The 18563-nt window shown below is 34.3% G+C and overlaps 1 protein-coding gene across 5 annotated transcripts in view; it reads left to right on the top strand.

Annotated features, from left to right (window-relative positions):
* UBR3 (ubiquitin protein ligase E3 component n-recognin 3) overlaps positions 1-18563 on the top strand; it is a 97259-nt gene that overhangs the window by 55407 nt on the left and 23289 nt on the right. For 3 of the 5 annotated variants that reach the window (XM_039365409.1, XM_039365405.1, XM_039365407.1), the window contains 6 exons: positions 3988-4137; positions 4711-4844; positions 8174-8284; positions 8509-8721; positions 9660-9796; positions 12582-12667. In XM_039365409.1, the coding sequence (XP_039221343.1) occupies positions 3988-4137; positions 4711-4844; positions 8174-8284; positions 8509-8721; positions 9660-9796; positions 12582-12667 (831 nt within the window). The remainder of the gene's footprint in view (positions 1-3987; positions 4138-4710; positions 4845-8173; positions 8285-8508; positions 8722-9659; positions 9797-12581; positions 12668-18563) is intronic. The other 2 variants (XM_039365406.1, XM_039365408.1) reach the window with 1 other exon arrangement.

Here is an 18563-nt window from a genome sequence, read left to right as displayed (position 1 = left end):
GCAAGTCCCAGACAGCTTGCAAGCAGACCAGTAAGTGGCTACTGCTGCGTGGGAGAGGGAGGAAAGGGGTATGCAGGGCAGAGCAGGGTTGAGGTGGCTGTTGCTGGGTGGAGGAGGGTGTGCAAGGATGTACAAGTGGCTGAGAGAGTGTGGACAAATGCAGCAAGGCTCGGGATTAGTGTATGGGTGCGGAAGGTTTACCCAAGCAACTTGCAACCTTCCTTGCCAGCTTCCCTAGTGACTTTGATTTGGGGCAGTTGGCATGGAAGGCTGCCCATCACAACTTTTGTAATGGCAAGCCAATTGCCAAGTGCACAGATCTCAACCACATAACCATGGAGTGCTGGAGCCATGAGAACTTTGAGGAACTATTATAATCATTACTCATTCAGCACAGTCAAAACTTCGAATGGTGCTGAATCAGTGGTTGTTAATCTAGGATTACCTAAATTTATGTATTTATTAAATGTATATCTTTAATTCAAAACTCATGATGATATACATGCACCATCCTGTTTTTCTCCATCACAATAAACTTATGAAATTGGTTAGGCTTGACTCTCTGCCAACACCTTGAATTTAAGCCAAAAACATACAGGTAACCCATGTACCTGGTCACATGCATTCTGGACCAGTGGTTTTCAAAGGCAGCTGTGTAGTCTTTTTAGAAAAGGGATTTTCAATAAATTATGTATATTAGAAACTGAAGCTCTCAGTTATAAAAATGAATCCCTTCTTTCTTACTCCAGGCTATAGGAGAGTCTGGAGAGAAATGTATCACCTGTTTTGGACACTCAGTGTAACTATCCTCCAGACTCCTGAAGCATAAGGTTTCTTCTACTTAAATATCTCCCAGTTGTCTGATTCAGTCCTGGGTTTGAACAAATTACAACGTATAGCCCTAAGAATAATCTAAAGTATCTGAATCAATATTTTCCAGACACTCTGAGGATTGTCTTAAAGGGTAGACAGGTAATCCTCGAATTACAACAATTCATTTAGTGACCATTCAAAATTACAATGGCACCGAAAAAAGTGACATGATATTTTTCACACTTACAGCTGTTGCAGCATCCCCTTGGTCACGTATTCAAAATTCAAATGCTTGGCAACTGACTCATATTTACAACTGTTGTAGTGTCCCGGGGTCATGTGATTACCTTTTGCTACTTTCTGATAAGCAAAGTCAATAGGGAAGCCAGACTTACTTAACAACTACAGTGATTTGCTTAACAACAGTCTTAAGAAAGGTCATAAAATGGGGCAAAATTCACTTAACGATTGTCTTAGCAAAAGAAATTTTTGGCTCAATTGTGGTTGTAAGTCAAGACTACCTGTACTGTTGTTTTATTTCAAATTATTTAACATTAAAGGTTTTCCTTGAATTATATTTCCCTTTATTTTAAATAAATCATTTAAAAGTAAGTAAATACTTATATTTTAGCTAATTTAATTTACTTTTTAAATCGGTTTATTTAATAAACTTATTTTTAAGGTTTTCTTTTAGCTAATACCAAATAAAAGTGGTTAGGAGAATGAAATTGGCATTGAAAAGAGGTGGACATGTCATTTTCTAGATTTCCTGTTAATTTTTTTTTTTTTTGTAAATGCTCTACTAACTGCAAATCACCTGTCATCATCTTGAGCTGATTATATATAGTATTTTCTCTACAGAAGGTCTGTGGGTAATTCCCTTAGTAGAGCAGGAAAAAAAATTGCCTATAACTTCAAAAACTACTTATGGTCAAAGCCAATAAAACTGGATCAGGAGCCTTATTCAACATACAACAATTTCCTATGCTCTTTCCTTAATCGTGGTTGGTTTAGGTCTTTAGACAGGAAATTGATAAATTTTTATTATTTCAAGTTGTTATAAGGCAAAACAACATGTACTGGTAATAATAATTCATGGCTGGCCAGTTTTTCATTGCTGCCATGAGTGATGTCTGTAGAACAGCTGTTCGAAGGGAAAAATTGCATCATTTTGCATAAAATTGTATGACCTTCAAATTCTAACTAATATGATCATTTGTGATATATTCAAAAAACTGTAAAATTAATGTGTGGATTTTAGTTCTCTGAGAATTCACAAAGAATATCGATTTAAATTGTACTGTAGGTAGAGTTTTTTTTTTCTAATCTCTTATTAATACTGCATCATTCAGCACATTCAGTTTCTGAAGTAACTCTTTTTGAAGAGTTGAAGGTGAGAAAGAGAAAAACCGCATGGCAGCGTTTTAGAATATAAATAGCGTATACTGGTCTTCTGAGAACACACATGCTACGTTAGGCCAACCAATCACTAACTTGCTGATTCTGGGAATTATCTTGATGCAGCAGTTCCATAAGAGCAGCGCTGCTTCCAGTTACACATTGTAACTCTTTAACCTTTTGGAATATTAACTGTTTTTGATGTTTAAGTTTAAAAGATATGAAAACAAAACATTTAACTATCAAATTCTGGAGCAGGGGTGTCAAACTTGCAACGTCATGTGATGTGTTGTGACGTATCGTGACTTTTTTTCCATTGCTGGCAATGGAGTGGGCGCAGTTTCAGCATGACGCATCTGGCCCATGGGCCGGCAGTTTAACACCCCTGTTTTAGAAGATCAGAAAGGTCTGTGTTTGTTCCAATAATCTAGGGCTGCTTGCTGTTATTGTTTTTTCTAACACACACACACACACACTAAAAATTGTTGAAAGTTCTCTTGATCTCCCAAACTGCAATAACTAGTAGCTATTCTGTATATTTATTTTTTATTTATTTGAATACAAGGTAGACATTGGTGATATATTGTCTGTCTGGTGCTATGCTGCCAAATAAGAGTAACTCTGGATTACTGAAAATGGGAACTTCTCAAAATAAATCAGTTCATAAAAACAAGTAATTACTGTTAAGATTAATGCTATGAATTTTGTTTTGGAGCTTCTTCAGCTAATTAAGTAAATGTACATATGATCTTAAGTTTAGCTGAACATTTGAATGATATTGGGCATTCAAAGTGTTAATTTAAATACAGGAGTATTATGGCTTAATTTTTTAAAATGTATATTGTAAAATGAGAGCCACTTTGGCCTATTGGTTAAGACACCCTGCTAGAAAGCAGGAGATCATGGTTCAGTAGTCATTTCAGTTCATTTCATTCTTTATCCATTCTGATGCACTGGTGGCTCTTGTCTTGTTGGATGTAGTTTACAATAGTTCTCTTTTACTTTGCTGGCCTTAGCCATCTACCTTTGAAGGTTCTGTTCCACCAGTGCCAATACTTCAGCTCTACAGCTCAAATGGCTTTGTTATTTTGTCTTTTGGGAAGGTCACACAGTGGGCTCCTGCAAACATTGCCAGGCTCTTATTAAGCAGGCCTACTGTAGTTAGTCATTCCATTTGTTAGTCACTCTGTGAGAACAAATCCTAAGGGCAGCAGATCCCAGAAACCACTAACAATGAGTCAGAGATATTAATTGAACTTTTGAAGATCTTCTCCAAGGTCATACTATCCAGGCTGTATCAAACAGCGTGACTGTTACCCAATAAATAAGCAAACAAGATGAAATGAAGTCCATGCCACATTTGAATCTTATTTTTCAGCTTTGAGCTTAGCATTCAGTTTTCATCCTAGCGATTCACGTGCTGGGATCTCACAGTGTCCTGGTTGACCAACTCAGCTATATTTGGTTGACCACTCATGCTGTGTGCTACAGTTATATATGAACTTAATAAGTCTAATATGTTGCAAAGTCTAATAAATAAATTTTCCAACATTGCAGAACTAAAATATATATTGGGCTCCCATTTGTTCTTATAGCAGAAGAGGTTTGTACTGCCTGTTACAACCGACACTTTTAAAAGCATGGAGATTATGTATTGCATTGGTAAAGTCTGATCGTAAAAAAGCATCCTCCAGGGGGAAAGCAATAAACTTCACATTATAATGGTTCAAATTGCAATTAATTTTCCCTATTGAGTCTTATTTCTCCATTCTTTAGAATCACCAGATGCTGATATTGCTATGGAGATTGCAACAGCAGAAGAACATGTTTCTGAAGCTATCTATGATTGTGTTATTTGTGGCCAAAGTGGCCCTTCTACTGAAGAACGACCAACAGGATTAGTAGTTCTCTTACAAGCTTCTTCAGGTATGGCTTCAAAATCAAACTGTAGTTGGCACCAACAGATTAATGAGATGAAGAATATATTTGTCTGAGAATATTTGCAAAGGAACCAATAGGAGAATGAGAGGCAAGGAATACACCTCTTTATAAGCAGGTATAAATTATCCAGTTTCTCACTTATTAGAGAATAGAAACATTAAGTTAAATAAAATATGCCAGTGTCTATTTTGAAGAGTACAATTTGTGTGTGTGTGTGTGTGTGTGTGTGTGTGTGTGTGTGTGTGAATGAAGAGAAAGGCATTAATACAAATAATATTTTAACTGTTAAAATAAAATGTAACATTTGCTTGATATTATAATACCAATACAACAAATTGTTATTGTTCAGTGCAAGCAATTTAATCAGTTCTGTGACTCTTTTAATTCACTTACCCTGCATGGATGGGTACTTTAATTCTGTTTTGTGATATGCTGTAAATATCTTCTCTCTTTTTCCATCTCTTCCTTTCTTCTCTCTCTCTCCCTCTCCCTCTCTCCCTCTCTCCCTCTCTCCCTCTCCCTCTCTCCCTCTCTCCCTCTCCCTCCCCCCCTCTCTAGTTTTGGGGCAGTGCCGTAATACTACTGAGCCTAAGAAGTTACCAACATCTGAAAAGGAACAAATATATCCTAATGATACTTTTGCAGCAATATTTGAAACACGCCTTGCAACTTTACAACAGTTCTTTAAAGATGTATGTAGATTTTGCAGCTGTATGGTGGATGACTATTCCATTTGTTTTCTTGTAATGAACTTATTTAGAACTAGAGTTTATGTTATAAAAGTTTTGTAAGGATGATTTTGTTGAAGGAAATCTTGTCACATTCCTTTCCTGATCTGGAACCAGTGTGCTTCATTATGTTCTGCTCATATGCTGAATATATGTTGAGACAAGCCAGTTTGGAAAAAGGTAACTGGTTTTAAAGTTAGAGGAACAAACATAAATAACCTGCACTATTCCAGGAACTCTCCTTTAATAGCGGAAAATGCAAAAAACTGCAAATGAGCAGGAAGCTCTAGTAATGAAAGTCAAGGAATATATTGAAAAAGTAGGACTACAACTAATGACAGCAATACAACAAACAGCCTTGGAACTGGTTAGAACAACATTAAAATTGACATAGAATGGTGGATAACTTCAGCTTTTGGGGCTCTGCTATCAACAGTAAAGGAATCAATTGTCAAGAAATATACAACAGATTTGTAACCATAAAGGTCTTGGAAAAGATGTTCAGGAGTCTATATCTAAAATAATTAGAACAATATAGATAATGGCTTTCTTGTTATGCAGCTATGCATGCAGAAGTTGTAATTTAAAGAAGCAGGATATAAAGTATAAATACTTCTGAACATTAGCGTTGGAGAATGGTCTTCAGAATACCATGGAGAGCCAGGAATATAAATAAATGGATTATAAAATAAAGCAATCTAGAGTTCTCACTTAAGACACAAATGACAAACTATTATATTTTGGATATATTATGCAAAGTAATATATATCCCCTTGAAAAGTTCTATAATATTTAGTCTAAAGCAACAGACCAAAAGTTCAAGTCCCACCTTGGCCGTAAAAGTCAGCTGGGTGACCATGAGCCAGTCACTTTCTCTCAGCCCAACTCATCTCACTGAGGTTTTGATATGGGGAAAATAAGTGGAGAATGATGTGTTGGATATATTCACCACCTTGAATTATTTATACAAACAAAGGTAGGATATAAACAAACAATCACCAGCAGCAGGGTGAGTGGACTCAATTATAGCAGCAGTGAATACACCATTGAGAGATTTAAAAAGCTAGATGCAGGACAGATTATCTTGGAGAAATTCTATGTATGAAGAAACTACTAAGAGTAAACATGTCAGCACTTAATCAAGCTACATTAATTATTTCTGTACTAAAGCTTTGTGGAATTTGTTCAAAAACTTGAAACTAATTTATACGTTAATATTTATGGACTCAAATGTGCTTTCTAGAAAATTAGTTACTAAAATAATTATAGCAAGAAAAAAATAAATTTCGGTTAGAAGAAAAATGTATACCTCTGAAATCCTTTGAATTGTCTGCTGAAATGTTCTGAACAGTAAAATAAATCCTGTTGCTAATTTCCTTAACAGTATATATAATTATAATAGTATATATAATTAAAATTATTAAGGAAGGTTTCAAGAGATAATTTTATTAAGGAAGGTTTCAAGAGATAATTTTAATTAGTTACAAATTTGTTTTTAAAATGTTAAATTGAAGCTTTACTGTGTGTTGAAAATTATATTCCAAATGCAACCGCTGTTAATCAGTGTATATAATATAATGTTTTCTAGGCTAATTTCTGTAGTAATAACAACACTTATAACTGTAACAGTCCTGGGATTCCTGTGAGGGCATTTATGAGGAGAATTGTGGCTGGATGCTGGATCCAGGTTGGCAAATCTCTCTAGAGGAAGGCAAGATTGTTGAGATTATCCAAGTGATTCCAGAAACTCATGAGCAGATTATTTTGTGATCAGTTTATGAATTGAATGGCTAGGAATCTGGATTCCATCAAGCTCACCCTCATAATGCAGTCTTTTATGGACATTAAGCTCAATCAAGCGATGTTTGTTAATAACCTTTTGGATTTCTTTTTTTTTATTGTACTGGAAATATTAATACCTTTCAGACTGGCAAAGTTTTACTGTATTTGTCAGCTGAAGGCCCTTCTCCTTAGAGCAAGGGTGTCAAACTCTCCATGTCACATGACGTGTCGCGACATGTCGCAACTTTTTCCCCATTGCTGGAGCTGGGGTGGGCGCGGTTTTGGCATGATGCATCCGGCCCATGGGCCGGCAGTTTGACACCCCTGCCTTAGAGGAAAGTAGCTTAAATGTGATTTTAAAAGTTTTGTAAGTATATGGTTTTTTTTTATTATGCAGCAAAAAGGTGCTTAGAATGTGGATTTTGGAAAGTTAATAACAGATTTGGAATTATAGTTTTGAATTATTAGAAAAAAAACTTCTATGTGAAATGGCAATTGTTTATGATCTTTTTATGATAAGGGAATCTTGAATGTTGGTTACTAGAGGGAGCTAGAGAATAAAGAAAAGAATGCAGCAGAAATCTATAACAGAAGTTTTTGGATATTGGTCTACCAAACAACTTGATAAGATAAACAGATATCTTAATAAGATGTATAGAGCATGTTGTAATGAAGTTGCCGAACTAGAACAAATTGCAACGGATAATTTTGAAATTATTTTGAAGGAGGATTTAAATATGATAGGCAATGAGAAGGAAATGGAGAAAGATATGGGCACACAAATGGAACTGATGGATAATTTACTCCTCATTGAACCAGGAAACTGACTTGGGTAACTTTTTCTTACTAGAAAAAGAGAGCTCTGTTATTTCTTGAAAGATTTTATTAGAGACAAACAAAAGGAGAAACTTTAGTTATTGGATATGCAAAAGTAATCTGCTAAAAGTTCTGAAAGATTTCTGGCTTTAAAAAAGAAATGAAAACTAATTCTGGGACTCGTTTGGAAGGGGTTAAAATAAGATTCTTAAAACATAGGGAAGGAATACAAGGTTGGCTTATTTGAACAGGGCTAAAAGTAAAATCATGTGGTTACTTTGCTGAATTTTTGTTAATATAATGATTGACAAAGCTTTGGGAATTTTTTTTTTACTGAAGAGATGAGCTATGGGGCTGAAGACAAATTACGTTGTATTTAGAAATTGATAAGCTTTTAAAATGGTCTTTACCGGGCTAATGGGGGATGTTACTTTATTTTCTTTTTTTTCTCCTTTTCTTTTTCAAACTTTTTTGTATTATACTTTTTTTTGTAATTTGTATTTGTTTTTATTCTTTTCACTCATAATACAATACAATTATTTAGTAACTACAGCAGTCCTTTTTAGATTTAACAGTGCCTATACCACTCTTGCTCATTAATAAAAATGTGAATACCTTAATGAATTAATGTCCTATATTTTAAAGTAACGATGTATCCACGTGCATTATCTTAAATGTTATGCTTTACTGTTTAGAGTTCTTGTCTGCAATCGGTATCGATTGGCTGGGAAGGAGGTGTATATGTGCAAACATGCGGCCATACATTACACATAGATTGTCATAAATCCTATATGGAATCCCTACGGGTAAGACAAAATGAAAAGTTTCTTTTATAATATTTTATTCATTAAATCATTACAAGTTTCCAGTAGATATTGGTGAAACTTCAGTGAGCCTATAGGAACTTTTAATGTATAAGAAATGAAATCCACATTTATAAACATGCCACAGTACTTTATCCATTTCATAAACAATACAATTATAAATGTTTGCCATTTCTGAAATTCACTTATTTTGTTCTTTCTTTTAGAATGATCAGGTTCTCCAGGGTTTTGCTGTGGACAAGGGAGAATTTACTTGTCCTCTGTGTAGGCAGTTTGCCAACAGTGTCCTTCCATGTTATCCTGGCAACAATGTAGAGCGAAACCTTTGTCAGTGTCATAGTACCAAGAATATGCAGGAGCTCATCAAGGAGGTGGAAGAACTTCAAGAGCAGCTGGGAACTTTCCCAGTAAGCATCAGTGTAAGGCAGAAAGATCCTTGTTAATTTGTCTTTCCATCTTCTTTCTGTTTCTCTCCTCATAATTCATCATCTGTTTGGTAAAATTTCAAAAGTCGAACATGCTCTACCATTTCTCCATTAAATGTAAACGTTTCAGGAAAATTAAAATTTCAAATAGATAGATTCAATTATATCACCTTTAAAATAAAGTTATGATTATCTCAGCATTTTGCTGTTGAATTTTAATATATTTATTGATTATTAAATCCATGCTTTCCAGCTTCTTTTTATAGAACTAAATCATATTTCAAGAAATGTTGTAATAGTGTAAAAATGACTGCATTTATAACTGAAAGCTATTTAAAATCTTCCATTTTAGAATGTTTATCATTATGGATTATTCATTTTATCATAACTTTTTATATATAGTTTTATATTTTGAAGCTTTATAACGACATTCACTTTCGTTTATAAGCTTTAGGGTCCAATTTATCCAAATCTGCCTGGAAATAAATTACAGTTACATACTTTTGAACAGATATTACAATACTGATTAATATGTTCTGACTTTTTAGTTTTTTCTATTTCTTCTTACTTTGTACTGCTTAGCTTTTAAAAGAATATAGCCTATTTTTTTATTAAAGTGAAGTTTATGTTTTGTATTCAATCACTTGTACTGATTTCAAAAACAATAACACAATAAAAATATTAATATGTCTAATCTTAATGAAAGGCTAGCATGTTGGAAGTGTTAGTTTAAAATATCTCTGTCAATGAACTCCAGTGAATATTTTATTGAATAGCTAAGAGTTTGTTGAACATCTCTCTGTTTAATGTAATATTGCATAGTTCTATTTAATGTTTCATAGTCTTATATTTGCAGAACTCTTTCTCTTGTGTTTTTTCTGTTACTACTGCTGGTTTTGCTAAATATATTCAATCCCTCTTTTCTTTAACAGTCAGAAACCAATTTAAGTAAAGAAATGGAGTCAGTGATGAAAGATATCAAAAATACTACCCAGAAAAAATATACTGACTACAGCAAGACTCCTGGATCACCAGACAATGATTTTCTTTTCATGTACTCTGTAGCCAGGTGGGTAAAGCACTATTCTAAAGATTGCTTCTGTTTGTCACTCATTCAGGTTGCCTTAATGGACAACCCTCAACTTACAAGTTTATGGTATGAGGAAATATGGGTACAACAATGAATAAATGGGGATTGATGAACTTACCAAGCATTTTCCACATAACCTTGATAATAAAAACTGAAAGCAATGCAGAAAAAAATATCAGACTGTGTCTAATTTATTTGCTGCAATAGATTTTTATCCTCAAAGTATCATTCAAATATTTTTTATATTTTTAATGATTTTATTGTTTTTTGTGAGTCACCCAGGATTCTGGTAAATACGACAAATGGCTATATAAATTTTTAAATAAAATAAACATGTCCCAGAGCCCTTTGACTTTGGAAAATCTTCACTGGGTAGATACAGTTGCAGGGAAAATAGTATTGCCATCACAATTGTAGCTTGATAATGTTCAGTTATTACAGTATTACAAATTCCGATTTCTAGTAATTCTTATAGCCTACCCCATGTGTTCAGAATGGATGCTTGGTTACTTTTTTGTAGCTTTTCTTGACATTGTGATTATTATTATTATTATTATTTATTTTGACACCATTAGGTACTCTGAAAGCAGAATTATCTCAGGGCATACTTGCACATAGTCTGTGCATGATACATCAGAGTTATTAATGCATGTGAATATTTCAGGAAGATAGTAACCTTTTCTTGATCCTTCAAGAAGACAGTAAAGCTATGAAGAACGGTGATTTTTCTAAGCTGATGAATGGTTGTATATTTTGACCTTTGTAAAAGTAATAAGAACTAAATTTAGTTTATAGAGTTTTTTTGGTTGTTGTTACTTATTCGTACACTGGGATTTTTCTTAAAAGGTTTCAGAATGTTCTTTTTTCGTGTTATTGGACTTTATGTCTTTTAAAGGTCATATACTCCAACCGTTTGCAACAAGAAAAAATGAATTCTGCAAAACATATGTTAACCAAGAATGAGATTATAGTACTTTAAGTACTATAATATAAAATATACTTTAAGTACGGGACAGTTTTCATTATCTGAAAAATATATATTTTATGTTTATAAGAATGCTTCTAGAAATGTAAAAAGTCCAATGGATTGTTTACTTGTTTCTCTTGCTAAAAGTGGTGGGCTGATTCCACTCATTCAAAATCATTATATAGATGTCATGTATACATGACAGATAGTTTTACTGTATTGAAAAAATGTCCAGAAATGATCACGCAAATATGTTGCTTTGGTTAAAGAAGAAAGCTTTTTATTTGGAAGGCAGAGTGACTGAAGAGGACAGAGGGCAAAATCCCAAGCACTGAGAGAAACCTTTGGGTTCTCTCCCAGTGAACATCTAATAGCCATTTCACCAGACCACAGCAGAGGGAGTGACAGGAAGCAGGGCCACTCTTATTAGCTCAGTTGAGAGAGCACAGCCCTGTTTATTTTTCCTTTGGGGCAGCTTTGTTTTCCTTTCCCCTCCTCACTCATTCTGTGCAGTCTTTTTCAAGGACAGGTACCACCTTTTGTTATTTCTCAGGGATCAATAATGTCTTTGTTTTATGGAACAGTGGGTTACCATTCCTTTAAAGAAAACTGAAGAGATTTCAGGAAATAAATATTTTAATATTCATCTAGTTATCTAAGGTGTGATTTGCATTTTTTTTCCTATTCACTAATATGAATCTGTGTCACAGCTTTGCTGTTGAGTTTTTAGAAATTCAGCAAGTGCTGCAAATTGCCTGAAGAGTGGAAAATTCCCTAGTCGTGTGGCTGGCCTTATCAGCAGCAACCAGATGGAGCTCAGAGCCCAAACATTTTCACTGTTAAATTGCTTTTTCTCAGTGTAAGGAGGATTAAAGCATTCCTTCAAAAAATGGTGACATAAGCTGCAAATTTAGGAATATTATTATTTGAAATGCTACTATTTTAGTAATGTGAATATGTTTTAACAAACATTTTGCACAAAAAGAGTTCTTTTCCGACATATGCCACTGGAATCTTTGCAAAATAGTTTATACTCAATGAAATCCTTCCAAGTGCTTTACATTATTCGGATTAGATATGCTGTATCTCGGGGATGGGCAATCAGGTGTCCTGCAAATATTGCCGATTTCAATTACCATCTGCCACTCATTTGTACAGCAACTGGAGGAGTTAAAGTTCACATTTGTAGAGTACCAAATTGCTTTTAACCTGATAGCAATAGCATTTAGGCTTATATACTACCCCATAGTACTTTACAGCACTCTCTGGGCAGTTTACAATACCAAAGCATTATTTATATATTTTCCCAAATAATCTGGGTCCTCATTTTATCAACCTTGGAAGAATGGAAGGCTGAGTTAATATTCAGCCTCATCAGGATCAAACTTCAAGGTGTGGACAGAGTCTGCCTGCAATACTGCATTCTGACCACTTTAACCACTGCGCCACCAGGGTTCCCTTTATCCTGATGCAGGGCAAAGCAGTAGTTTTGTAATTCCAGATTGCCCTTTTTCTAACTTTTTGTTTTCAGTCAAGAGCTGTGGGCTCTTGAGATATCTGGCTAATGAGATGTTGACCTTTTTGGCTGCATAAAACAAGGACTGAGAGAATTTATGCAACTTCAGGACAAAATTAACTTGCCCACTTCAAATTAATACTACAGTTTAGTGTGGCACGCATACTCTGTCATGTTCTTGCTCCTTTTCATTTGGGGGTACAATTTTACAGATTGATTGAACAATTTTTTTAGAACTTGTAAATAATTGAAATAAGGCTATTCCCTTCCTGTTTATTCAGGACAAACTTGGAACTTGAACTGGTCCACCGGGGAGGCAACCTGTGCCTGGGGGGTGCAAGCACAGCTGGAAAGAGATCCTGTTTACGTATGTATATTCAGATTCTATATAATTTAGCTAGTTTAACTAAGTAATTCGTACTGGAGCCAACTTAAAATAATTCGAGCAACCTTTATAGAGTTTGATTGTATTTTTTATCCATTAGTTGTTTAATTGGTTAGACTTGTGTACAATTTCTTTGTCCTCAAGAATGTGGTCTCTGTACAAGTCAAGAACTTTGCTGAATATAAATTGCATATCAAATTTCCACTCAGAAATAATCCTTAACAAAAACACTCCTTGAATTACTGATCAAGAAGATGTGGTAGATTTTTGTTTACCAGGCATTATTTGATCTCCAAGCTGACTTTGAAATTGCTCACTGTTGGATAAGGAGATGACAGAATGGTAGCTGACTGACTCATCAATACATGGATAAAAAAACTTCCTTTAATTACCTACTTTTTAAACAAATGTGTCACTCTCAATCTCCCTTTCTAACTTTTTCTTAAGTGAACTGCACTTTTTTCGAAAGAGAAAAACCCACAATTTGATGTCTTGTCACATTTATGTGTCTCTTAATATGATAGCTAAGAGAAACAAATTTCTCTTCAGAGAAATTGCATACACACACACACTCACACATACACTGCTGAAGTTTGCTGGGAAAGGGGAGAACAATCTTGTCATAATATTGTTTATCTAATATAATTTTATTAAACATATTAGAGTATAAAATGAAAATGAAAATAGTGGAGAAAGGGGAAAGAGAGAAGTGAAGAATGAAGGGGAAAGAGCATTAACTTTTCAGTTCAGTAGAATGAACATAATTACATTACAGCCTCAACTTCTTACTTCACATATACTAGACATTTTCCTAACAAAAAAACCTTGTCTAATCAATAAATCACAAAGTTAAAGTTTCATTTTTTTTCTTTCTCAAGCACAAAATCTAGAAGTGATTTCCAGATAATTAGATGTATTCTAGTTGTTGATTAAAGCAGTTAATTTGACCATCTCTGTTTGTTCTATTATTCTTCCATTGTGGGAATTAATATATCTTTTCATTTTGGTGCATAAAGCATTCTCGCTATGATCAACATGTATAACAACAAAGTTCCATTGTTTCAGGTTCTTTGTCCATTAACCCTAGAACAGTGGTTGTCAACCTGTGGGTCGGGACCCCATTTGGAGTCAAACGACCATTTCACGGGGGTCGCCAAACAAGGCTGTCTGCCATTTCCCCCCCCCCTTTTCTTTGGCCATGCCCCTGGCATCCGGTGATGTATAAGTGGTTGGGGGTCACCATAACATGGGGAACTGTATTATGGGGTCGCGGCATTAGAAAGGTTGAGAACCACTGCCCTAGAAGAAAAGTCTCTGGTTTAATTAGTATATTTGTTTTAAGAATCTTCTATATTAAAATACGAATTTTACCCTAATATTTCTTTGCTTTGTCACAAGTCCACCAAAGATAGTAGAAAATTCCTTCTTTATATTTATGTTTCCAACATACATTTGAAGTACTTTTATAAATCTTTGACAATTTATTAAATACCAACAGTACATTTTATAGAAAAATTATTTTAAATTATAGTTCAATGTAAATTTTAAGCTGTTTGCCCACCTCTTTTCCTATTGTTCCAGCATTATACCCAATATTCTTAACCCATTAAATCATGCATTGCTTCACATATTCAATTTTAATAACAGATTATAAACCTTGGCAATAACCTGTTCATCATTACCAGACAATACAATTTCAAATTAATTTTTTGCAAGGTCAAACCCATAACATTTTGTCTACTTTAAATCTTTCTTTCAATTGTGTCTATGTAAACCAATGATAGACACATCCTTCTAACTAATTCCAACTCTTTTTTAGATTAAAGTGTGGTTTCACCTTGATTAAAAATTATTCTTTGACCATAAGTCCATCAATCTGGGCTTGCCATCATTTCTTTTCTGCAAAAAGCCTGAGATGACACTCAAAGAGGTACCTTCATAGGGAATTTTATTTTATATTTATTACAAACCCTTAGGATGGCATGGCTAACAAAATGATTCTTAAAGTCAACATTCATCTTAATTTTGTCATCCCATAAGTAGGTCTGCCATCCAAATCTTAATTCATGCCCCTCTAACTCAAGTAATCTTTGTTTTGGAGAGTCACCCACTTTTTCATCCAGATTAAACAGCAAGCATCAAAGTACAATTTCAAATCTCGTAACCTAAATCATATCTCTTTCTTTGGCATCTTGCAATAATTTGTATCTAATTCTCAGTTTTCCCCTTGCAATATGAATTTAGAAATATCCTTTTGCCATTGTTTAAATGGGATGTCAGTTGTCAATATTGGTAAAATCTGAAATAAAAATACCATTTTTGCTAAAACATCTTAATTACAGAGATTTTACCTAATCTTAATATGTCATTTTCAATGTCATTTCCTGCAGACACAATGGAGTTAAGACACTTAATCTTTTTCTCCACTTTAAAACCTGACTTTGTTGTGAACGTTTCATATTACTGAAGCATTCATATTCATATTACTTTCTGTTTATTTTGAAGCCTGCTAAAGGTCCAAAGTCATTTAGCTTCATCATCAAGTGTTCTATACCAGTTTTGGGTCTTGCAGGAATATAACTACATCATCAGTAAAAACTCTGTCAGTTTATAAACTTCTTTTTTAACTTTTATGCCTGTTATTTTCTCATCCTAATATCTCTGTTCAAAACTTCCAGCACTAATGATCTTGCCATACTATTTTATATGGATATAAAGAAGCTAAATGCATTCTTATCACTGGCACAATAAGATTTTTTTCCTTCTGGGTATACAAGCAATATTTTTTTTTTCATAATACAAAAAGGGTTAAAGTTAAATAGTTAATCCAGACTGACTTTCACCAGAGGGGGAAAATGGTAATACAAGAATCATTCATAGTTGCACAATGCCCAGATTACCTAGATTTGGAGTTAGTTTGTAAGAAACTACTGATGTTATTTGTGATTCTAATGAGTTAAGGGCCGGAGAGAGTGAGATTCCTCTGGGGGTTCATAAGGGGCCACGAATGCTATGCTTCCAATTCCTGATAAAAATATAGGAGCTAAAAGAGTTTGCTTTACTGCTTTAGTATTTTGATCTTTTATGAAAAGAAAAAAAACATGGTTAGTTAATTTAATTAGCAAGGATTAGATGAGCAGATTGTAGCCCATATATATTCACAGACTTGAAGTCCACAAAGTGTACATTACCCTTAGATATTTCCGAAGACTACTAAGATTTATGAATGATTTATTATTTTAAACAAGTCCTTAATTCCTGTAGTGTTTACACCAGCTGGCATTCTAAAGCTGATCAGGGCATCATTTGCCCATTTCAGAGAAGCCATATAAAACCCATCTCCCATATTCTAATAACAACCTATATCAGAACTAAGTACCAGTTTAACATGGTCAGGTATCACCTGGATCAGGTCAACAGTTGTCATGAAATTTTAAGCTGGTCTTCAGTATTTTAGCAGAATTTTCATTGAGTGGGAAGTTGGAGTAGTTCTTTACAACTCTTTGATTCTATGACTAAACAGCCGTTATTGACCTCAGCTAGCTCAGGAAGTAAGCTGTGTGTCCTTCTACACATCCAGGGTTCCTAAGTGCAACAATATGGAGCCAAAATTGGCCAACTGTATTCTCTCTATTTGTGGGGACTGTTTTGTTTTTCTTCAGAATCAAAGCAGAATCTTTAATTCTTTAAAGTTAAATCTTTGACCTAGGAACATCTACAGTATAAAGGATCTGTTGGTTTTACTCTTGTTACTAAATTCTTCCCTTGTTTGAAATTCTGCCATTTCTTTATAAATATATGAAGTAAAATGGCTGTGTGGATCATGAGGAAAACTACAAATGCAGAAACATTTTCTTAATCTTTAATCTTTAAGTAATTGTGTTAACTTTGAGACACAACTAGGAGAGATTATTTCTCTTTTGTCTATACAAGTTTAGAACTTTGATCCAGGATTGTATCATAGATAATATATTTTGCCAGTTCTTTTGATTAGAAAAACTACCTTCACTGTCATTCTGACTTCCTGGGTTAAATTGCACCCTGGAAGGAAGATTGTATAAACAAAATTTGTGGTTAACTATATCATCCAGACTTCAGATTTATCCCATTTTGTATATCTGGCAATCAGCAATTAGAGACTTATATAGAGCTTAAGTACTGGACCCAGTTTCCAGAAATGCAAAATCTGTTAGTTGTTTTGGGTTCACAAGACATGAGAAAACATAGATTTTAAGTCAAAAGCCACATGTGCTCATTAACTGACATTTTTAACTTAATGTGCTGTATTTCAGAATACAATTCCTGTCATTCCCTGGGCATTAGTCATGGTGGCTATTGCCACTGGAAAATATCTGGAAAGGCCATATCAGGAAGTGCTTTGTTGAAATAAGCCTATAATCATGATTAATGAATCTGAGGTATCTTAAATAGTTCTAATAATTCAGATGTAATAGTACTAAAATTGATAATATTTCATCTTTTTGCAGCTTGATTAAAAGAAGGAGAACACATTGGCAGATACAGCTTGTTGGTTTATCTAAATAACATAATACTTTTGGTTCATCAACAATAAAAACATTGCTAAAGCTTTGCATAACAACTACATATAGTAATAGTAATAGTAGTAAAGTTGGAAGGGACCTTGGAGGTCATCTAGTCCAACTCCCTGCTCGGGCAGGAAATATAGAGTCTATTTTGCTTTCTACTTTCTCTATTTGTAGCCTGACCTTCCATTGTACTGCTGTCCCCATTGTACTGTCCCCATTGTACTGCTGCACATTACTATCAACAGCAAATTTAGTTTTGTCCTGTCTCCATCTTTCCTTTGGGGAATATAGCTCTCAGCATATTCCTTAAAATCAATTGTAGCTCTTTGATTGAGAAATGCAGAAGACCTAAAATCAATTGTAGCTCTTTGAGAAATACAGAAGACCCTCATACATGGAATCTTGATAGCTCTTCAGTCACAGGGCTATTGTTTCTAAAGCGTATCACATAATGACTCTATTACTGCTGCATCCAAAATAGGCTAATTTCCTTGCTTTGTTTTTTCCCTTCCTATTTACTCAAGGCACAGCCTACCTAGAGCTTTTCAAAAATAATACAGGGTGTTATTATAAAAAAAGAAATCTAGCTCTTTGCTAAAAAGTCTGTATAGTAGCTGTTTACCTCTCAGTATACTTATCATAAGTAATAGAATGAATATAAACCCTAATTTTGATTTAGCAGATTCACCCTATCTTCGTCTAAGACTTAAAACTATTTATAGTGCATTTATGTTTAGACGAATAAGAAGCACTACATGCAATTTATTGATATTTAGATTTTGTTGTTCTCCCTAGTGCAATTAAAACTCTTATACCTTTTTATTCCCCCCACATCTCTCAGTCTTTCTTTGAATTTTGGTTAATGAAGTGTCTGTCTTGTGACTGAACACAGTGTTGTTCTGTGTTAATCATACAACCGCAAAATTTGTTGATTAGATACGAAATAATGACTTTCCAGGTGAAGTCGTATAGCAGCAGGTGTCTTTGAAGATGTAGGAGCAAATAGGTCAAGTGTTGTTTTAGCAGATGTAAGAGGACAGCTGTATGTTGGGAAGTAAAATTAGGAATGATTAATGCAATTACTGATGCTGAGACGGTATGAAAAGGACAGTGAGCTAAATGTCAGTCTGAATGGTTCTATATAAAGCTTAACTCTTGAGGGACACAGCGTATTTTCAGTATTATCAGAGAAACAAGAAAAACAAGATGTTGATTCTGAAGGAGCAGAAGCACTACCTGGAGCTATTTCTGGATTCATCTTTCTTTCTGAATGCTTAAATGGTGGCTGTGGCTAGGAGTGTCCTTTACCAATTTCAGCATCTTTTCTTGGA

Source organism: Crotalus tigris, unplaced genomic scaffold (genome assembly GCF_016545835.1).
Source record: "Crotalus tigris isolate CLP2741 ecotype Arizona unplaced genomic scaffold, ASM1654583v1 scf7180000020074.1721668, whole genome shotgun sequence".
Taxonomy (NCBI): Eukaryota; Metazoa; Chordata; class Lepidosauria; order Squamata; family Viperidae; genus Crotalus; species Crotalus tigris.
The sequence above is the reverse complement of the archived record's forward strand: the minus strand, read 5'-3'. Positions and strand labels throughout refer to the sequence as shown.